Source organism: Asparagus officinalis, unplaced genomic scaffold (genome assembly GCF_001876935.1).
Source record: "Asparagus officinalis unplaced genomic scaffold, Aspof.V1 AsparagusV1_Un800, whole genome shotgun sequence".
Taxonomy (NCBI): domain Eukaryota; kingdom Viridiplantae; phylum Streptophyta; class Magnoliopsida; order Asparagales; family Asparagaceae; genus Asparagus; species Asparagus officinalis.
In genome coordinates, this window is record NW_017973059.1 from 7,593 (window position 1) to 28,599 (window position 21,007).

At 36.9% G+C, this 21,007-nt stretch overlaps 1 protein-coding gene across 1 annotated transcript; it reads left to right on the forward strand.

The window, feature by feature from the left end:
- The first annotated feature begins 18,245 nt into the window (after positions 1–18,245).
- LOC109828177 lies at positions 18,246–20,223 on the forward strand. Its single transcript, XM_020395207.1, has 6 exons — positions 18,246–18,408; positions 18,497–18,527; positions 18,648–18,895; positions 19,501–19,563; positions 19,894–19,956; positions 20,093–20,223. Exons 3-6 carry the CDS (start codon positions 18,665–18,667, stop codon positions 20,201–20,203), a joined length of 468 nt encoding a protein of 155 aa, XP_020250796.1. The 5' UTR covers positions 18,246–18,408; positions 18,497–18,527; positions 18,648–18,664; the 3' UTR covers positions 20,204–20,223.
- Positions 20,224–21,007: the final 784 nt, after the last annotated feature.

Sequence of the window (21,007 nt, forward strand, 5' to 3'; positions counted from 1 at the left end):
TTGTTAGACCCTAGAGGGGGGTGATTAGGGTCTTATGCTAATCTAATCCGATTATATGCCAATTAAAACTAATTCAACAAGTTATCCTAGCAAATATGAAATATAACAACTATATATAAGCTAGGATAAGCAATATGAACAACAAAGAAATATATCCTTGTACATACATTGTCTATATCTCTTTGTTAGGATATATCTTATTGTTTATATATCCTTGCATATATTTCTATCATATAGGATATATTTCTTTGTTGTTCATATTGCTTATCCTAGCTTATATATAGTTGTTATATTTCATATTTGCTAGGATAACTTGTTAATATATTTTAATTGGCATATAATCGGATTAGATTAGCATAAGACCCTAATCACCCCCCCCCCCTCTAGGGTCTAACATTCATCATATTCAGTATTTTTGTCAAATAGTCTAAAATTCTTCCGGTGCTGTATTTATCGTCTGTCCGGTCGAAATCTTGAATTGAAAACCAGTGTGTTGATTTTTGAATTAGCTCGCGTTGTTGAATCGATGTTGAATTGACCATCTTCGTCGGGAGTTTGTATATGAATTATGATTGAACTCCCAGGGGTAATTTGGAACTGAGAATTATCCTGAGCCTTATTGTAGGCGTAAAAAATTGCCTATAGGGTATCAGACATAGCTCAAGATAAAGAGAAGGCGATAAACGTTATTATTTAAGTTATAAAGAATCATCCAAAGACAAATATCAACTAAGGAATGTACAAGAAGCGCATCACACAAGTTTTAAGGCACAAAACGTGTCTCAGAAACTATGAGAAGACTCATAGTTTCCGAGACAATTGCGATTACCTCGGAAGATATGAAGGCAAATCATAGTTTCCAAAATACTTGCAGCTATCTCGGAAGCTATGAAGGTAAATCATAGTTTCCGAAATACTTGCGACTGTCTCGGAAACTAGATTTGACTTGGTGATAATTTTCTCGAGTTTTGGACGATCCACGTGGCTTCATAACTGTTGGGGACCATCCATAATCGTAGAGGAGATGTTACAAGCAAAAATTACACCCATAACTACTAGAATAATGGCAATTAAACATGATTGAACCAATTACAAAACTATCAGAAACGAGCACTTTATTCGAGACAGATGCGAGTGTCTCGGAAATAGAGGTTTTTTGACACAGTTTCTGTTAGACCCTAGAGGGGGGGTGATTAGGGTCTTATGCTAATCTAATCCGATTTAAATGCCAATTAAAACTAATTAACAAGTTTATTCTTGCAAGATAGATGTACAACGGGTTATGTGCAAGAATATGCAATATACACAAGGTGATATATCCTATATGATAGAAATATATGCAAGGATATATTAACGTTTACACCTCACACTCGGTTTTCTAGCTAACCGAAAACTTTACAATCAACACTCTTGCAATCACACTCTACACCCACTAAGTGTTGGAACTAGACGTGTCTCCCTCAAGTGTTAGGAATTACAACCTCTCGTCACCTACCCCACTCCTCTTGGGACGATCCCCGACTCTCGCCACACACTTCTCTCTTGGTGTACAAGTGTATTACAAAGTGTATCCTCACAATTAAGGCTCAATACAAAGTGTTTGTTCTCTACAATGGATGAGAACGAATTGTAAGCTCACTCTCTAAGATACACAATCTCACAACCCAATTATACTATGAATGTAAATACAATAAGCTCAATAGGTTGTGTGTGAACAAAGAGATAATAAAATCAACTAAACTCAATATGAACACTAGCTTAATAAAAAGATAATCAAACAATATAAAATATGAAGCTAGATTGAGTTTAGAAAACTTCTCAATAGATCAAGAGTGGAAGGAGAAGAGTTGGATGCTCAAACACCAATAGATGATCTCCTCAAGCTCTTGTGGAAGTGATTCACAAAACCAAAACACTCAAATGCTTAAAAGCTTATAAACACACTTTAAACAAACTTAAACCCTTGATTAAATCTTTCTTAAACTTGTTTTAAAACTCTCTTAATCAATCTGAAAAGACATCAGCAATGGGGTATATATACCCACTAGAAATCTCAGCAAAAACACCAAAACAAATGACAAAACAGCTCCCAGAGAAACAGCTCAGAAATAGCCGTTAGTAGCCAACGGTCATATTGTCGGTCGACCGAAAATCCCGTCGGTCGACCGATGAGAGCAAAACCACGAAGAAATGGCAAATCCGGTCGACCGCGAGCAGGTCTGAAAACAAGGAAAGGGAGGCAGACTTCTTCGGTCGACCGGTGCGGTCGACCGATGGAGCTCTCGGTCGACCGTACGTTTCGAAAAAGGACTTCCCAAATGAAAAATATCATCATTTTACAAACTAGTCCAAAACATGAAAATATGAGATACTTGAATTTTGATGTTTTGACATAAACCAACTTTTGAAACTTGTGAAATGTTTTTGTAGACTTAGTGAATCATGTATAAACTGATATTGAAGTTTATAAACTAAGAATACAATATTTTCACAAATACAATAGAAAATAAAACCTATGAGTATGTATATGAAAATATATTTGTTTCATATCTATGTAGATAAACCAAATCACAATAATAAATATGAAACATGTAATTTCATATTTATAAACATGAAAACCAAAACTTGTGTTGTATATATATGTGATTACATATATATACAAGGAAACTAATAAAATGTGTGTGTATAGATAATTGAGCTTAGAGTATATAACACACATAATATAAATCCTAAACTAAGTTACCCAAGCTAGATCTTGATCTTCAATAAGCTTGACTTGGTACACTATGCGGATGAAGCTTGAACTTGGATCTTGAACATTGAATAGCAAGGCTTCACCGACATTCCGCCAACCTCCTTTGGATATGATCGTTGAAGCTCTATTCCATCCATCCTCCAACAACGTTGTTTGTCTACAATAAATACGAAAACACAAATACTAGACAAACAACATTAGTGATAAATTGTTTGTTAAACATCATCAAAACAAGAAGGCCAACAGTTTCTTGTCAACTTCAGACTTCAGTTATGGTTCTTATAGGTTATAAATACATTCCTAGGATTATTATTAAGGAGGACGGAGCATTATTGAGTAGAATAGAGCAGAGATTTGAGCATTCTAAGAAAGGGAGAAAGAGAATCTTCATCACGTGCAAGCCTTTCAGAGCTCTTGCGATTCCTTGAGATCTAAGCCTTGACTTAATCTCGAGAAGAGTGTTTTATCTTATATTGCTAAGATATTCACTTATGTCTTTGTTTCTAAAATGAAATATCGACCTTAAGCCTTCTTCACGGTTCAACTTGGATTTGTAATTCGGTCATCCACGGGTTAACGCACCCCGGCACAGGCAAAGATCCCATGCAAGCAGCAAACGATAAACGTTCCTATGTGTGTTTTTAGGAAGTTGTTTGTTTGTAATGAGAAGTCTTATAAAAATATTTGTTTCTCAGAACTCATTGTATTCGAGTTGTAATGATTTTAATAAATAAACTAATTTCCGATGCAAACACTTATTTCGGCGAAATTATTGACGCGTTGACCGGCGTTAACCTCCGTTGCGGTGTGAACACAGTTTATACTCATACGTTAACTGAAGTCTACACAGTTTAAGCTCTTAAGGCGTTGGAGCATGGAGAATTAGTTTATACTCGTATATTCATTGGAGTTTCGAGAATCAGTTTAACCTCATATACCCGTTGGAGGTTCAAGAGATGCAGTTTATACTCATATACTCATCAAAGTGTAGGAAGAGTAAGCTGAGAATACATCGGAGGCTAGCCAGGTTGAGCTCTTTGTGTGAGATTTGATTGTAGGACCAGCTGTAGATGCTGATCCAACTACTATCTCTGAAGCTACCCTAGGCGATCGAGTCACGAGACCAATTGATGAAGCTGATACGTCAATGACTATTAAAGCTGATTGAAGATGAATCTTGTACAAGCTTTATGAAGAGAAGCTCTCCGAGTTAGAAGAGCGAATCCGTCATCGCAAGCTATTCATTATAGGATTTTTGGCAAACCCTCAGCCATCAACGGATTTGATGAACCTTTAACGACTACCGTTTGAGTCGGGCTAGCATGTAGATTGTCTAAGTCTATTCTACATGCAATGTTATGCTAAAAGAATAAATTCTTTTAGACTTAGTACTATGATATTGAATGCATAAACTTTGTCGTTTTCACGAGAATGCACCACCCGGCAATGCGTGTTAGGCGTAGGGTTATCTCTAATTAGGGATCGAGATAAAGTCCCACATATATGAAAGTCATGGATTTTTTTTGCTATGATGTTGAATACGTAGACTTGGTCGTTTTCGCTAGAATAGATCACCCGACAGTATGTGTTAGATACAAACTTATCTCTAATTAGGGATCGAGATAAAGTCCCCCATACGTGTAAGATATGGATTTTAATGTTGAGAGATTGTGTCTTCTCTTGGGACGAAGACGAACCTGGTACCGGGGAGGAAGAATTTTATATTCTATCTCCTGTATCAAAAGAAATTCAAAGTGAGATCTCTACTCAGAGAATCTGAAAGATTTAGGTAACCTTAACTGTCGGTTTGATTACCCAATCTGAAGGCAGATTTCTCATTTATCAAGAGGGAATTCTAGTTTTGACACTAACTGAAGGAAAGTTTGACCAAGTGAGAGGTTTGAGATGACCCTAACTGTAGGAAGGTTTGATCGCTCAATTTGAAAGTGGACCTCTTATTCATGGAAGGAATCGATAGAGGATTTTGGCTTTGGTCCTAACTGTAGGAAGGTTTGACCAAGAAATAGTAGGAGTGGAGGTACAAATAACAGTGAGAATGTTGATTTGTACAAATCACTTAGTGGGGATTTTTGGTGTCAAGTTTATAGGAACTTGACACAAAAAGGGGTTTGATAATCTCCATGGATCAGCAAATTGAAATTTTAGATGTCGTGTCATAACTTTAACAGTGGGAGTGTTAAAGGCTTAGACACAATGAGAGTTTGAATGGATTTAACTGTGAATAATTTTGGTGGACCTACCGTTAATTAATTTGATCAGTGAAAGATTTTGTGGTGAAGAACTGTGAATCATTAAGCACTCCACAATTATACAGTGGGAATTTCGTGAGGAAAGATTGACCATATGCAGTCGTTGAATCTCATCTCAACGAAAGAGTGCTCCAAAAGTCACAGTGAGGGGTTTTAATCATCTTGGAAATGATTAAATAGCTACATTGGGAGGTTCTTAATCATTTTTATCATGATTAAGAATGAATTATTCTGATGATTGTTTTTCACATTGAATAATCAATTGGTTTTGAGTTATCTTTAAGAATACAATGTGTAGTATTCTCCAGGAACTTCCCATTGGAATGCATTGAGGTATTCTACCCCTAGCTCTTTGGCGAACCTGAATCCAATTATATTCTGTCACATTGTTAGGTTATCCTTAAGAATATTAAGAGTAATATTCTCCAGGAACTTCTCGTTGTTAGAAATAAGGGAAGTAGTTTAACCTCGTATACCCGTCAGAGGAAAGGGAGAAGCAGTTTATACTCTTATACTTGTTGGAGTCTTTGGAAATTAGTTTAACCTCATATACCCGTTGAAGGTTCAAGAAGATATAATTTATACTTGTATACTCATCGTAGTTTGGGAGAAGCAGTTTATATTCATATACTCATTGGAGTCTTCGCCGTTTTCATTTGGCTTGTTTTGTCGTAATGACGTCGATATCAACCAAGACTTGAATGCTATTGTTCAGAGTAAAACAAGTATTGGTTGGATGATGGACCCTCTTGTGATACGCATAGTACTTTGGATCCGAGGTCCTATTTACTTCCTCCTGATTTGTAATCGGTGGTAGCTTGATTTTATTGTTGGCGAGGAGGTACTCAAAGATGGCTAGAACTTCATCATCTTCCAAAGAATACTCCTGCTGGGATCTAGGATTAGTTGCAGGTGTCTTAACTATCGATTGGCTTCTCTTAACCTTCTTTCTTTTGAGAAAGCGTTCGGCCAGTTCACAATGTAGTTTTAACTCTTTCCACGTGGTTGAAGGTATGACTCTTATGACCTCTAACACGTCCAGGGAAAGATTGTTATAACAGGTCTGGAGTATGAATTCCTCCATGATCGGATCCTGACAGTTCATCACCTGGTTGCAGAAGCGTTTGACGAAATTATCAATCGTCTCCCCGTCCTTTTGCTTCTCATTTAGAAGAGCTCCGATCGACACTTCAATGTCGTCATTGAAGAAGTGGTTGAGGAATAAATTCTCCATGTCGTCCTAGCAGTTAATGCTTCCTGGCTTGAGACATCGATACCAATTGAAGATGGCCCCGCGAAGGGTGCCTACGAATGACCGAATGATCAAGGGTTCATTCCCAGATATTATACCTAAATGAGATTTGAAGTAAACCAAGTGTTAGGTTAGTGAGCCTCTCTCGTAAAATAGCGTGAAGTTAATCAAATTGAACTTTGACGGGTATGGAATCGTGTCCCAATCCCTTGGATACGGGCACAGAATTCCCGTCTTCTTCACTTCTTGAGCAGACATTAAGACATTGACCTTACTCTCGAGTTCTCTCATCTTCTTGTCCTTGCCTGCATCTCTCTTCGAGTGATGTTAAGGAAAAGCAATTGGGCCACTCTCAGTTTCATTGAGGGGTGCAATTGAACTACCCCCAGTTTTATCGAGTGGTGCATCAGCCTTGATGACTTTATCCACTTCTGGATCACTGTCGTCTGCACTGTTTTGAATGGGCGTAACAGGTGTAGTGTGACAACTAGACTTAGCCAGCTGACTGGACTCTGGTGGTCGAAGTCTTTGAGCCTACAACTCTCTCATTTGCTGCATGGCCAACTCCATCTCTATTTTTATTTCGGCCCTAAGATCTTTTCATTGTTTGGCTAGAGCTTCTTAAAGAGTATGAGTTACGAGATCAGGAGTGATAGTGAATGCCTCCCTGGTTTCCCCCATGATAGACATGGTATCGTCGGAGGCGATTGTGGAGCAAGTATCCAATAGTTCATCATCCGAAGACAGTCCTTCGTGAATTCTGGTGGCTCCCAATTAAAGCCAAAACATTCGTTGGGCTATTCTTGGATTGGCTTTTCTTTCTGTAGAAAAGTCAGGATTAGAATCATTTGAAGTAATCACAGACTTTCCTTTGTCAGCCATGTTGATGGTGACTTCAGAGAATTCATTATCCTGGACGGCAGATTTTCTCTCGTGGAAGCATTTTGATCCGAGCTTTGATGCTTGAGTTGCAATTTTCTCGAATACTGAGACCCTTTGTGAAATTATCCTGAGGCAGCTACATTTTGATAATACTGCTCTAATAAGTCTCTCGCATGGACAATGAGAACTCATTTTTAGATAACCCTCTTTCGAGATTTGTTCGCACTCCCAGCCTAATGGTGCAACTCCTCGCCATGATGACCGGAGCAACCTATTGACCGTTGGTTCGATTCCTCAGGTATGACGTTGTCTTTTGATGGACACGTCTTCTTCTAGGAGTGCAAGGGCTTATTGGCATTCTCAGGAGTCGCACGTTTGGAACCACCCCTTGCAAGTGTGGAATCTCAACGGGCTCCTAGACTTCGATACGCACTCCCAGGCAAGAAGTGACAGGAATTCTCCTAAAAGGGGAGGCCTCCTTGCCTCTTTTGTGCACGTCACACAAACAACTACATTGAGGTGTCCCGGTTTGTTTGGAAGCGGCGTGACACCTTTGACACCTTTGAGCGGCATTTGGCTTGACGGGAGTATTTGTACGACCCCCAGTCTGAGGAATTGCTCGGGTTTTGATCATCGGAGCTTTGCATTCTTTTACCAGAGCTTTGCCTCGATCCTTGTATAGAGAACTGAGTCGATCCGCCATCGTTACTTTGAATTTTGACAGATCAATACTACCGTAGGGCTTCACCGAAAGTACGGGAGAGACCGAGATAGGAGCGGACATCGGTGGATGCGAGGAAACAATCGCGAGGGTGTTCCTTGGGGCGAGACACCCCAGGATGTCTCGGCCATGGCCGAGACACTTCAATGTGTCTCGACCTTGGCCGAGACAATTTGATGTCGACGTAGTCATTCGGCCATGGCCGAGACACTTCAATGTGTCTCGACCTTGGCCGAGACAATTTGATGTCGACGTAGTCATTTCACTTGATTTCGGTGCAATCTTCAATTTTAGCACCCAGACTTTGTAGGACTTTGGCGATTTTTTGGCCATTTCCTTCTTTTTCATATATTGTGCCTTTCGCACAAGGGAATGCGTGTGTGTAGCACGTGCGTGGCGCTTCTAAATGAGCTCTTCCAAGGTTGAACGAGTCTTTTTGATGAGAACTCATTCTTCCATCGATGATTTGGAGGAAGTGACAACAAATTGCCATTGAGGTGGATGAATTACTTGATGCTTCCTGGACTCCAAATCTGCATAGTAACGAACCCCATCAACTTGTTCCAAGGCCTTGCTGATTTGACGAGCTTGGCATTAGCGTCACCTCTGATGAGCCCTCTTCGTCAGAGTTGGCATACTTTGGTTGAACAACTCATTGATTGGAGAGGAGTTGTGGCGAGCGGAGTCACTTGTAGCCTTCATTGGTGAATACACCTCCTTCAAAGATGAGATCTTTCCGCACTTGCAGGGAGAGGAGGATTTTGATGAAGACGAGGAGAAATATTCCTCGAACTTGACTTCATTGAACTCGTACTCGACCGCTGAATCAACCGGAATCTTGATCTTCAGTTGTGACACGACAGTCTCGGCAGTGAGATTGTTGGCTCCCACTGTAGTCACCAGCGTGTTTGCTTCAGAAATCGATTTTATTGTAGAACTCATTTATGACGTTTATCATTTACAATAAGTTCAAAAGAATGAGCCTTTTTATAAGACTTTTCTTACACAAAAGAAATAAAAAGACAATCTCCTTGAAACACACACACAGAGGATGTTTATCATCCACTGCTTGCGTGGGATCTTTGCCTGTGCCGGGGACTCTTTGATCCGTGGATCGTCGATTATCAGATCCGGTTGATGCACACGAAGGCTTAATGTTCTTTGTTTCAATCGAGGAAACTTGAACTGAAGTAAATAATCTCAACCAAGTAAGATTATTACTCTTCCCAAGATCAAAACAAGATCTGATCTCGAGGGAAGGATGAAAAGGGGCTTCAGATCTCTTGAAATCTTCCTCTTTATGCTGAAGTTCGTCGAGATCTCGCTAGCCTCTCTCTGAAATTCATAGGTCTGCTCTCACAGGGTCAGCACCTCACCTCCAAGCTCCAAATTTAAGATCTCGTTAGTATATAGGAGCCTCAGGGGTGTATTTATAGGCTTCAGATGCTGTGTTTTTGGATAAGAACGAAGAACAACCCGTGATTATCCCTTTAGGCGGGTTTTCGGTTTTGCAACGGCCTCCCCACGTTTATGGATGGCCCCAAGCAGCTCTGGAGCGATTAGAATCTATGAAACCTGCGGAACATTATCAAAAAACGCGCCTCAGAAAACTCCTTGTGCGAGACACTTCGAAGTGACTCAGAATTCTGAGACTTCCTGACTATGTCTCGTTCCGTCATTTCATGCGTTTCGTCGTTTCCTTTTGGCATCGGATGATCTTTTTTGACTCAGATGTTGACGTTTATCTCTTCTCTTCATCTCGAGCTGTGTTCCGGGGATATATAGGCTTGGTCCAATAGTTTAGGCGAGGTTTGATTAGTTCAGGCGAACTTCAAAACATGCTGCAAAGAACGAGTCATAACTTTCAAACCGTAAGTCGGAATTGGACGAATTATATATGAAAATCAACTATTTCGACGAGATAGGGCTGACCAAAACAATAAAATTTTGGTTTGCTACTATTCGTTTTGCCAAATTCTCTCCGGTTTGAGAGATATTATTGTTTCGTTAGTTTTGAGCTTCTTTGCAATCTATAGGCAAATTTTGTGCCTACAGCACTGTTAATGTATATTTATAAATTAGTTATTAATTTGACATATTAAATTACTTTTTCTTTGTAGAATTTCTTCTTTGACTTTTAGATTGTGTAATCACTATATCACCATTCTAACATAGAAAGGATCTCACTCTAAACGGCTTCAAACCAATGTTTCAGTTGAACTGAAATACATACTATTGCTATTATGTGTATATATTTTTTAAGAAAATCATGTCAATACTTTTTTAAACAGGAGATAATATTCTAACCTCTTATATTATAAAAACAAAATATAGCTAATTAAGTGATTATCAAAAGAGTACTTACATCAGAAAAGCGTGAATAATAAGATAAAGAGGAAAGATAATGATCTTTCTAACAATACTACAAATAGCAAACTATAATATAAAGTTAACCACTTTTGTGGAGCCCAACTACTGGCCATAAGCATCGAGGTTTCCATATATATACTTTATAATTTATTAAAAATGGTCATATAATCTTATATAATAAAATTGATTTAATACTGAATAGTAATATCATTGTAATAATATCATTATTAGGGAAAATTCTTCATGAACCAATATATTCTTTACGATATATAAGCTATGTACTCCAAATTCTTATGTCTTTTATATAGTCTAAAAATTTAAATACGAGTCTGAAACATTTTGCTCTCACAACAACAAAATCCACTTAGCAGGTGTGTATATTTCAGATGAGTTGTATGTCCTATATACAATACAATTACCTAGGCAAATGAGTTATAATAACATTTTTAATTCACATCGTTTGGGCTAAGATTTGATAATGACATTATATCAAAGAAAAAAGAAATTTTTATATCTACTTCTTTATTACTAAAGGAGAACAAAAAAAAAAAAGATAAAATGAACAGTAATCTAAAGTTGTGAATCATGAAAAAACTAAAATGAATAACCAACCATTTCACACAACCCACTTCTCTCACTAAATAACCAACCTCTCTAACTCCCACGCCTCAGTTCTCCTGCTTTTCCTTCTAAAAAGAATCCCACGACTTTAAAAAGAAATTTGCAAACCCATTTTCATTTTTTAAAAAACCGCTTCTGTCTCCCTCGATATAAACGATTCCAAGATCCCTTCCTCCAATTCCACCTCTCCCCTCCTTCGTCGTGATTGGATGTATCGCGAGTTGTCAGAGGTGACCTATGTCAGCACCGACGGAACCAAGCTCTCCAGCGCCGTCGATTTCGAGGTAGGAGATAATAAAGTCCCATTCAAGCTCTCAGACGGAACCAAGCTCTCCAGCGCCGTCGATTTCGAGGTAGGAGATAATAAAGTCCCATTCAAGCTCTCATGACATGTTGATTTCGATGTCGATGCCGGAGCAATGCGTCGGTGGGTGGCCACGGGTGGCGGGAAAGCAGATGGGGAGGAGGAGAACGAGAGTTTCTTCGCTGAAACCGATTGATGAGATCGCGAGATTTGAGGAGGAGAACGAGAGTTTCCAAATAAATTAAGGTTTGATTTTCTGATCTTTTCCCTTTTTTATTTGTTTTTTGATTTGTTGGTTGATTTTGAAGAAACTGGTAAAGGGTTTGATTTTGGAAGTTGTATTCGTGAAATCGTACGTTAATTTGGTGGATTGGTGAATGGATACTCTTAGATTGCAATAGATTTGTGAAATTTGTTATGTTTTAGTTTTATTTTATTTTTATGTTGTGTCCATCATGGGACCTCAAAGTAGCGGTAAGATTCACCCCAAAACTGCTTTGTGGAAGTATCGATTGCTCTTTATTGGATGATTAGGGTTAGGGTTAGGGTAAAGATCCTTCGTTTAAAGAAATTTGATTTTTATTGCAGCGTTCAGGGGCAAAAATGAGATGCATGCATCGTTACCTTTGTTTATGCTTTTGGGTTTAAGATGAATGATTTGTTAATGTGAAAAATGAGATGCATGCATCGTTACCTTTGTTTATGCTTTTGGGTTTAAGATGAATGATTTGTTAATGTGTCAGTTAAATTTTGGTGAATACATGATTTGTTTATGCTTTTGGGTTTAAGATGAATGATTTGTTAATGTGTCAGTTAAATTTTGGTGAATACATGATTTGAGTGCTTTAAGTCTGGGTAAGTAGAAATTTGAGAGATGAGGTGTATTTGTTAGGCATATGGAGAGCGAAGTTGAGCACAATTTACTCTGTAAATGGCTATTTGATGCCCTTACTCTGTAAACGTGCTTTGTTCATTGTAGGCTGTCTAAAAATCACAATAGATAGTTGATCCCCCATCAAACACCGATGATGGAAGTTACAACCTGACGACTTCCAGAAGGTTACAATCTGACGACCTTCACAACAACTGATGAAAGCTCCAATTCAACAGCCTTCACAATCAATATCGGGAGTTACAATCTGACGACTCTCATATTTTAAGGAGCCAAGACGAAGATTATAAGAGGACGATCTGTGCAAAGCTCTAGCAAAAGAGACTACAAATTGACAAGAGGACGATCTGTGCAAAGCTCTAGCAAAAGAGACTACAAATTGACGGTCTCTTCATACTAGAATGCAGATATCTCTCAAACCGTAAGGAATTTGACTACAAATTGACGGTCTCTTCATACTAGAATGCAGATATCTCTCAAACCGTAAGGAATTTGGCGAAATGAAGGAAGTGAACCGAAGCCTTCGGCTGGGTTCGGATGGTCCCGTCTCGTCGAGATAGCCGATTTTCATATATAATTCGTCCAATTCCGACTTACGGTTTGAAAGTTATGACCTGTTCTTCGCAGCAAGTTATGTTCTGAAGTCCGTCTGCAAGACCGTACTTCGTCAGAACATTGGACTTAGCTTGAAGCTCGCCAAGCCTGCCTAAGGTTCGCTTCTGCATTACAGAGTCAAAACGCATAGGTCGAACCAGCGTTATAACATCAAAACGCAGAGTTACGGCCCAACTCTGTGTTTTCAGCCTAAAACGCAGAGTTCACCTCTAAAACGGCCCAAGTGTGCGTTTTCAGCCTTTAAACAGGCTCAACTCTGCGTTTTCAGCCTAAAACGCAGAGTTCATCTCTAAAACAGCACAACCTGTGCGTTTTTAGCCTTTAAACAGGCTCAACTCTGCGTTTTCAGCCTAAAACGCAGAGTTCATCTTTAAAAACAGCACAATCTGTGCGTTTTCAGCCTTTAAACAGGCCCAACTCTGCGTTTTCAGCCTAAAACGCAGAGTTCATCTCTGAAACAGCACAAACTGTGCGTTTTCAGCCTTTAAACAGGTCAACTGTGCGTTTTCAGGCCAACTGTGCGTTTACGGGCTCAACTGTGCGTTTTTAGCCTGAAACAGGCCAACTGTGCGTTTTCAGGCCAACTGTGCGTTTACAGCACGAATTGTGCATTTTCAGCCTAAAACATCCCAACTCTGCGTCTCAGAGTTCATCACGCTGCGCGGCCAGTGCGTTCAGCCACCAGAATAGGCTCAACTCTGCGTTTTTAATCTAAAAACACAGAGTTCGGGCCCTGAACGCTAGTTTTCAGCGTTTGACTCGTTCAAAGCACGCAATGAACAGTTCCAGGAACTGTTTTTCCCCACGATTTGAGGGATTTTCGCCCCACTTAAGAGCGGATTAAGGGGGTAGTTACCACCCTTAATCCCCTATAAATACCAGAAACTCAATTGAGTTAAAGGATCGAATTTCTTTCTCATCAAAAAAGGGAGATTCGGTCAAAAGGCTGGTATATTTTGGAACTGGGATTTGGCAGCACCAGAGGAGATCCTTAGAGCGTTTTCTGGAGCTCGGGAGATCTGCAACAAGAGCTTATTCATCCTTGGCTTATAACCGACTTTCGGTTCAAATCAACTCTTTTTCAAGAGTTCAAACTCGGCCAGGGTTATCAACTCGATCAGAGTTCAAAACTTGCTCTGCAAGTTCTTCTAAAACTCGATCAGAGTTCAAAACTTGCTCTGCAAGTTCTTCTAAAACTCGTTCAGAGTTATCAACTCATTAAGAGTTATTTTCAAACTTGCTATGTAAGTTCTCCACATCGTCAAATCGTGAGGAGAAAATCACGTTCCAGTGAATCAAGACGTTCGGATCGTCAACGAGAAGCAAACTCGACGCGAGCATTCGAGGGAGGCATCTCATCGCCACCGTGAAGAACCCAGAATTAAACAAAGGGGAGAATCAAATTCATTCTCCTCTCTTTTGTAATCGGAATCCAAATTGTAATTGATTTTGAGAGAATACAAGTCAATTTTTCTTTCATTGTCTTTTTACTTCAAATTTCCAACAAACATTCATGAATGCTGATCCCTACAGTAGATTTTGTCCACATTCTTTTTCACAAAATAGGATTTTTCTTGATCAGAATCATGTTGCCTATACATTGCGTAAAAATAGATTATGAAGGAAAAAAAATTTGTTGCTCAAAGACCCCGAAAGAAGTTTAACCAATTTTACATTGTTTTGCCGGCAAAAGTGGCTGATGAAATTATGAACTTTACACCCACTAATTGCATATTTGTATACTAATAAATGACTTATACAATAATAACGTGGTCTATGACTTATGAGCTGTAGTTTCATAGTCTTATGCATATTTGCAAAATATTTCATTTATTGACAGTTTCAAAATCATCAGGGAGCATTATCGATGCCTGGTTCGACTCAAATATGGTCATGGAGTCCGATTGTGATGATGATTTCCACAATGTTCAAGATGGTATGTGAGTTGAACTAATTCAATGTGCAATTTTTAGAAACCTGATCGGACTGCTAACCTTCTGCATGTTATTTGATAATTATTTAAAACACATACAATATGTGCCTAAAAAAGTATGATTCATTCCTCAGGTTAATGGCAGAGAAGGTATCCCAAAAGTGATAAAAGCCATGCCTGGTAACAATTTAACTCTACAAGTCAGGTAACAAATTTACTATTTGCGTTACATCTACTACCTCATATCTAAAGCAGAATACTTTATTTTAGTAACATGTTCAGTATTTGAAAAAAAAATTAGGAACTGTGCTTTGCACGGGTTTAAATACTAGTTTCGAGCATATAGCGAAATATATCATAATCTCCCTGCTCTAACTTCGTAAAATAATAATTCTTCATACTTTCAGTTTTATTTCTATGATACGGAGAATGAACTATAAAATTGAATGAGAATATTAAAAAATATAAATATGAGTGAAACCATAACTAAAAGTTAATGTGAATACGAGTCAAATTATACGTAAAAGTTTAATGGACATATTGAAAGTAAATTCATATGTAAAATTCCTTCGCGAATTGAATGATCACCCAGTTTTTGAAGACTTCAATATATTAATAAACATAGATGTTGTGCTAGATCAATATGTTTATAACTCACAAATAGTAGATCATGTGGCCATAATTTGGGTTGAAGGAAACAATGACAATATTTTATTTGAGAGAAAAATTATCGAGTTGATGATCAATCCCACAAAAAACTTTATTTTTTTAATTTTATTCTATTTTATCAATTTAAATAATTATGATATTCAACCACGTGCATTACATGTGCATCTCAACTAGTAACTAAATAGAATAAGTACATCTCTAAATTACATCCACTACCATTAGAAAAATCAATCCAATTAAGCCCCATTCTCTACTGTTATCCAATATTGATTGAATCTAATATACCTTCAATATTAACTAATATTTTTTAGGGAAAAATGCTTCCAGCCCCCAAAAGCTAAGGAAACATGCTTCCCACCCCCAAGACTTTGTCAACGGGTGTTTTACCCCTAAAAATAAAGATTCTGTTCTCTAAGCCCCCAAAACACAAAACCCAAGACATTAAAATATGTGAAGACCATAATACCCTTCTCTCTCGCTTTCTTTTTTTATTAAAATATGATGAGCATTATTTTATTATTTTTGTTTTCTCTCTCTCTTTATCATGAAGTATTGAGATGATAGTTGAAATGATTGATGAGGATTATTTTATTATTTTTGTTTTTTTTATTATTTTGGTTGTTTGTATTGGGAGATTGTTAAAGTTACGTGTTAATTATTAAGGTTACGAATTAATTGTTAATGTTACGGGTCAATTGTTAAGGTTATGAATCCTCTCTCTCTCTCTCTCTCTCTTTCTTTCTTTTTTATTAAAATATGATGAGGATTATTTTATTATTTTTATTTTCTCTCTCTCTTTATCATGATGTACTAAGATGATAGTTGAAATGATTGATGAAGATTATTTTATTATTTTTGTTTTTTATTATTTTGGTTGTTTGTATTGGGAGATTGTTAAAGTTATGGGTTAATTGTTATGATTACGAATTAATTGTTAATGTTACGGGTCAATTGTTAAGGTTATGAATCCTCTCTCTCTCTCTCTCTCTCTCTCTCTCTCTTTATCATGATGTTTCTTTGATGATATTGAAATGATTAAAGAGAATTATTATTTTATTATTTTTGTTTTTTATTCTTTTTGTATTTTTAGAATATTCGTTGTTAAGGATAATGGTTGGTTGTAAATGTTATGAATTGATTGTTAAGGTTACGAATTGGTTGTTAAGGTAACGGGTTTATTGTTAAGGTTATGGGTTTGTTGTGTAGGTTACAGATTTGTTGTTAAGGTTACGGGCTTAATTGTTAAGGTTACGGGTTTAATTGTTAAGGTTACGGGTTTAATTGTTAAGGTTACGTGTTTAATTGTTAAGGTTAAGAGTTTAATTGTTACGGTTACGGTTTATTAATTATTAATGTTATGGTTTAATTGTTAATATTACGGGTTTAATTGTTAAGGTTACAGGTTTAATTAAGGTTATGAGTTTAATTGTTACGGTTACGGGTTTAATTGTTAAGGTTACGAGTTTAATTGTTAAGGTTATGGATCCCTTCTCTCTCTCCCTCGTAACCTTAACAATTAAACCCGTAACCTTAACAATTAAACCGTAACATTAATAATTAAACTGGTAACCTTAACAATTACACCCATAACCTTAATAATTAAACCGTAACCTTAACAATTAAACCGTAACCTTAACAATTAAACCCGTAACCTTAACAATTAAAACCGTAACCTTAATAATTAAACCCGTAACCTTAACAATTAAAACCGCAACCTTAACAATTAAACCCGTAACCTTAACAATTAAACCCATAACCTTAACAATTAAACCGTAATCTTAACAATTAATAAACCGTAACCTTAACAATTAAATCCGTAACCTTAACAATTAAACACGTAATCTTAACAATTAAACCCGTAACCTTAACAATTAAGCCCGTAACCTTAGCAACAAATTCGTAACCTACACAACAAACCCATAACCTTAACAACAAACCCTTAATCTTAACAACCAACCCGTAACTTTAACAATCAATGCATAACCTTTACAACCAACCATTATCCTTAACAACGAATATTCTAAAAATAAAAAAAAATAAAAAATAAAAATAATAAAATAACAATCCTCTTTATCATTTCAATATCATCAAAGAAACATCATGATAGAGAGAGAGAGAGAGAGAGAGAGAGAGAGAGAGAGAATTCATAACCTTAACAATTGACCCGTAATATTAACAATTAATTCGTAACCTTAACAATTAACCCGTAACTTTAACAATCTTCCAATACAAACAACAAAAATAATAAAAAATAAAAATAATAAAATAATCCCCATCAATCATTTCAACTATCATCTTAGTACATCATGATAAAGAGAGAGAGAAAACAAAAATAATAAAATAATCCTCATCATATTTTAATAAAAAAAGAAGGAGAGAGAGAGAGAGGATTCATAACCTTAACAATTGACCCGTAACATTAACAATTAATTCGTAACCTTAACAATTAACCCGTAACTTTAACAATCTCCCAATACAAACAACCTAAATAATAAAAAACGAAAATAATAAAATAATCCTTATCAATCATTTTAACTATCATCTTAATACTTCATGATAAAGAGAGAGAGAAAACAAAAATAATAAAATAATCCTCATCATATTTTAATAAAAAAAGAAAGAAAGAGAGAAGGGTATTATGGTCTTCACATATTTTAATGTCTTGGGTTTTGTGTTTTGGGGTTCATAGAACAGAATCTTTATTTTTGGGGGTAAAACACCCGTTGACAAAGTCTTAGGGGTGGGAAGCACGTTTCCTTAGCTTTTGGGGGCTGGAAGCATTTTTTCCTATTTTTTATAAATTATTTTAATTATTACTATAGTTTTCATAATTAACCCAAAATTATTATATTAAATTAAAGTGTGGAGGTCAGTTCAAAAAAAAAAAAAAAAAAAAAAAAAAGGGGGGGGAAAAAAAAAGCGTGGAGGAAAAACAAAAGAAAACTGAATTAATGTCAAAACGTAAAGCGGGGCAATAACATTCACGCGAAGCCATTGTGACTCAGGCGAGCAACGAGAAAAAAAAACCCATTATCTACACTCCTAATCGAATTTCTCCAAACCGTATTAAATTCTCTGAAGCATCAAACTTTCCCAATCGAAGATCTCGAGATCTGGAAATTAGGTTAGATGTCACCTCGTATTATCGTGATTTCACGAGCTAAAATAATCGAGATCCACCTCTAAATTCGTGCGTCCTTTTCTCTTTGCAGGCTTAGATCTCTGAACCCCAAGTTTTTTTAGGTAAGGCCTGATCTGCTGTTCGATTGATGTCGTGCGATTCGCTAGGGTTTGGTCGCTTTCTGTGTTCTTTAAGTTTATTTCGATTTGTGATTTTTTTTAAAAAAAATTGAGGTTTTCTAGGGTTATTATCTGAGAAAATGGATGGAAAGAAGAAGAAGAACAAGAAGAAGAGGGGAAATAGCCAGAACAAGCTTGCGGATGATGTTCCGGCTAGTTCGCAGGAAGTTGCTAATGCGGAGCAGGACAATGGATCTGCTCCTCAATTGAATCACATCCCGAAGGTTCCGAGCACGACCGATATTCAGAGTGTTGGAGTTTCGGAATCGGATATCGAGCTGGACAGGCACAAAGTTTATGAAGAGAGATTTGTAAGTATATAATCTATGTGCATACTATTAGCTAGTTGATTTTTAACTCCAAGGTACTATGTTCATTTTATAGACTAAGTGAAACACACAATTGTATTCATGTGAAACAATGCTGGGTCTTTGCAATTGTCAAATGTCCGAATGTCTTATCGCTTATTTTAGGCATTTGAAGACTAACTTGTTTAATTCTTTCTTGAGTGCATATTGTTGCTTAACTATGGCCGCATATAACCTTGTAGTCATAATGAAAATAATTTTTTTGTTGGTTTCTATGTATGTGGACCTGCATTTTAAAAATGTTTGACACAATTCCATGGCTGGCTGGAAAATTGATATTGATCATCTGAGAAATGAGATGGATGCATGGGATCTCAAACAAAACTTTAGCACGGGTATATATCGCTTGACGTAGGTTCCTTAAGTATTGTTGTTGTGTCCAAATTATATCAAATGCATAACAGTTAACGAGTTTTTAAGCAATAAATGAAATCTATCTGAATAGGAAAGGCTGATTTACAATATTCATTTTAAAATTATACGTTCTTGTAATCCCTTTTTTTTTCTACTGTGTTTTATAAATTTCTTTTCAAATGTTCATCATACAGGTCAAACTGCAAGTAGAAGTTAGACAACTGCACGAGGAGAAGAACCAGTGGCTTGAGAAAGGGGTACTTCTGCAGTTTGCAGCTTTATACTTTTGTTATAACAATTTTACATTTACTCACATAAATGAAGGCCTGAATTGAAAACAAAATAATACATTTACACCAATATAAATTATATTGTTGTTGCTTCTTTTCCTTGCACAAATAAATTAATTAATTAATTAAACAGCTCCACCCGAGAAAAAAAGTTTAGAATTTTGAGAGATACTGGTCTCCTCTGATTCTCTCCAGGCACACTGCTAATCTTATTTGGACTGCGGAAATGAGAAAACTCGTCAGTGTTGATGTCACCTCACTACACACAACTGATTCTCTGATATGAAATTTTTACAGGCTAGCTTGGAGGATAAAATCAAACATTTACAAAATGATGTAGACTTCTGCATAGAGAACAAGGTAATTATTCTTGCTTCAATGTTGTATGACTTTTTAGGCTTATAAATTTAAGCTTGTTATGCGCATATTTCTAAAGGTGCATGAATAGCTACCAAAATTGTTTTCTAGAATCTATTACTCACTCTAGCATTTACAGGTTGATTTAGAGGAGAAACTTAAAAATCTACGGAGAGGAAATGATTTGTTTATGGAAAAAGAGGTACTTCTCATTGTGCTCTTTAATTCTTTTTCCGATACGTTGAAGTAAGAAGCGTTGTTGTGGGATCTGTGTAGTACAAATTGTGCCTTATTTTCACACACATAGATTCATGCTGCCCCATTAGAAGTATGCTGAATGATTTAACATACATTGTTTTCGTACTTCCATTATGTTTATTCATTTGCTAATTCGGACTTCTAATTTAAGTAGCAAAAACAAAGATACGACGGCAGTCGTGGTCACAGATTTTGGAAAGCAAGGATTTTTGAAGTATCTACTTCAGCAATTTAAATTTACAAAAGTTAATATTCGAGACATTTAAAGGTATTTTCTTCTATAGTTGCACTAAATATCTGAGTGACAAATAGTGGATAACTCAATGATTTACAGGCTAGTTTGGCGAGCAAAGGGGAGTAACTGATTCATGGCACAAAAGCTAATATTCTAGGCATTCAATGGTTGACATTTTTCATATGCGTAATATACAAAGGTAGCACGTTAAATAAACTGAGGGTGAGCCTTGGCGCAACAGTAAGGTTGTTTCCTTGTGACCTGGAGGTCATGGGTTCAAATCCCGGAAACAGTCTCTTCACATTCGGGGGGGTAAGGCTGCGTATATCTGACCTTCCCCAGAGCCCACAATGGTGGGAGCCTCATGCACTGGGCTACCCTTTAGCATGTTAAATAAACTGGAATAATAAAGTGCATTGAGTTTTAATCATTACAAGCTTTGCTTGACGGGTAATGATTAAAGATGGACCTGACTCAAACATTCATTGCATCTGGGTTTGCTAGGATATCTGCACTTTTTCTTTTTGCTAAAATTTCCAATTATTGGCATATTTTTAACAG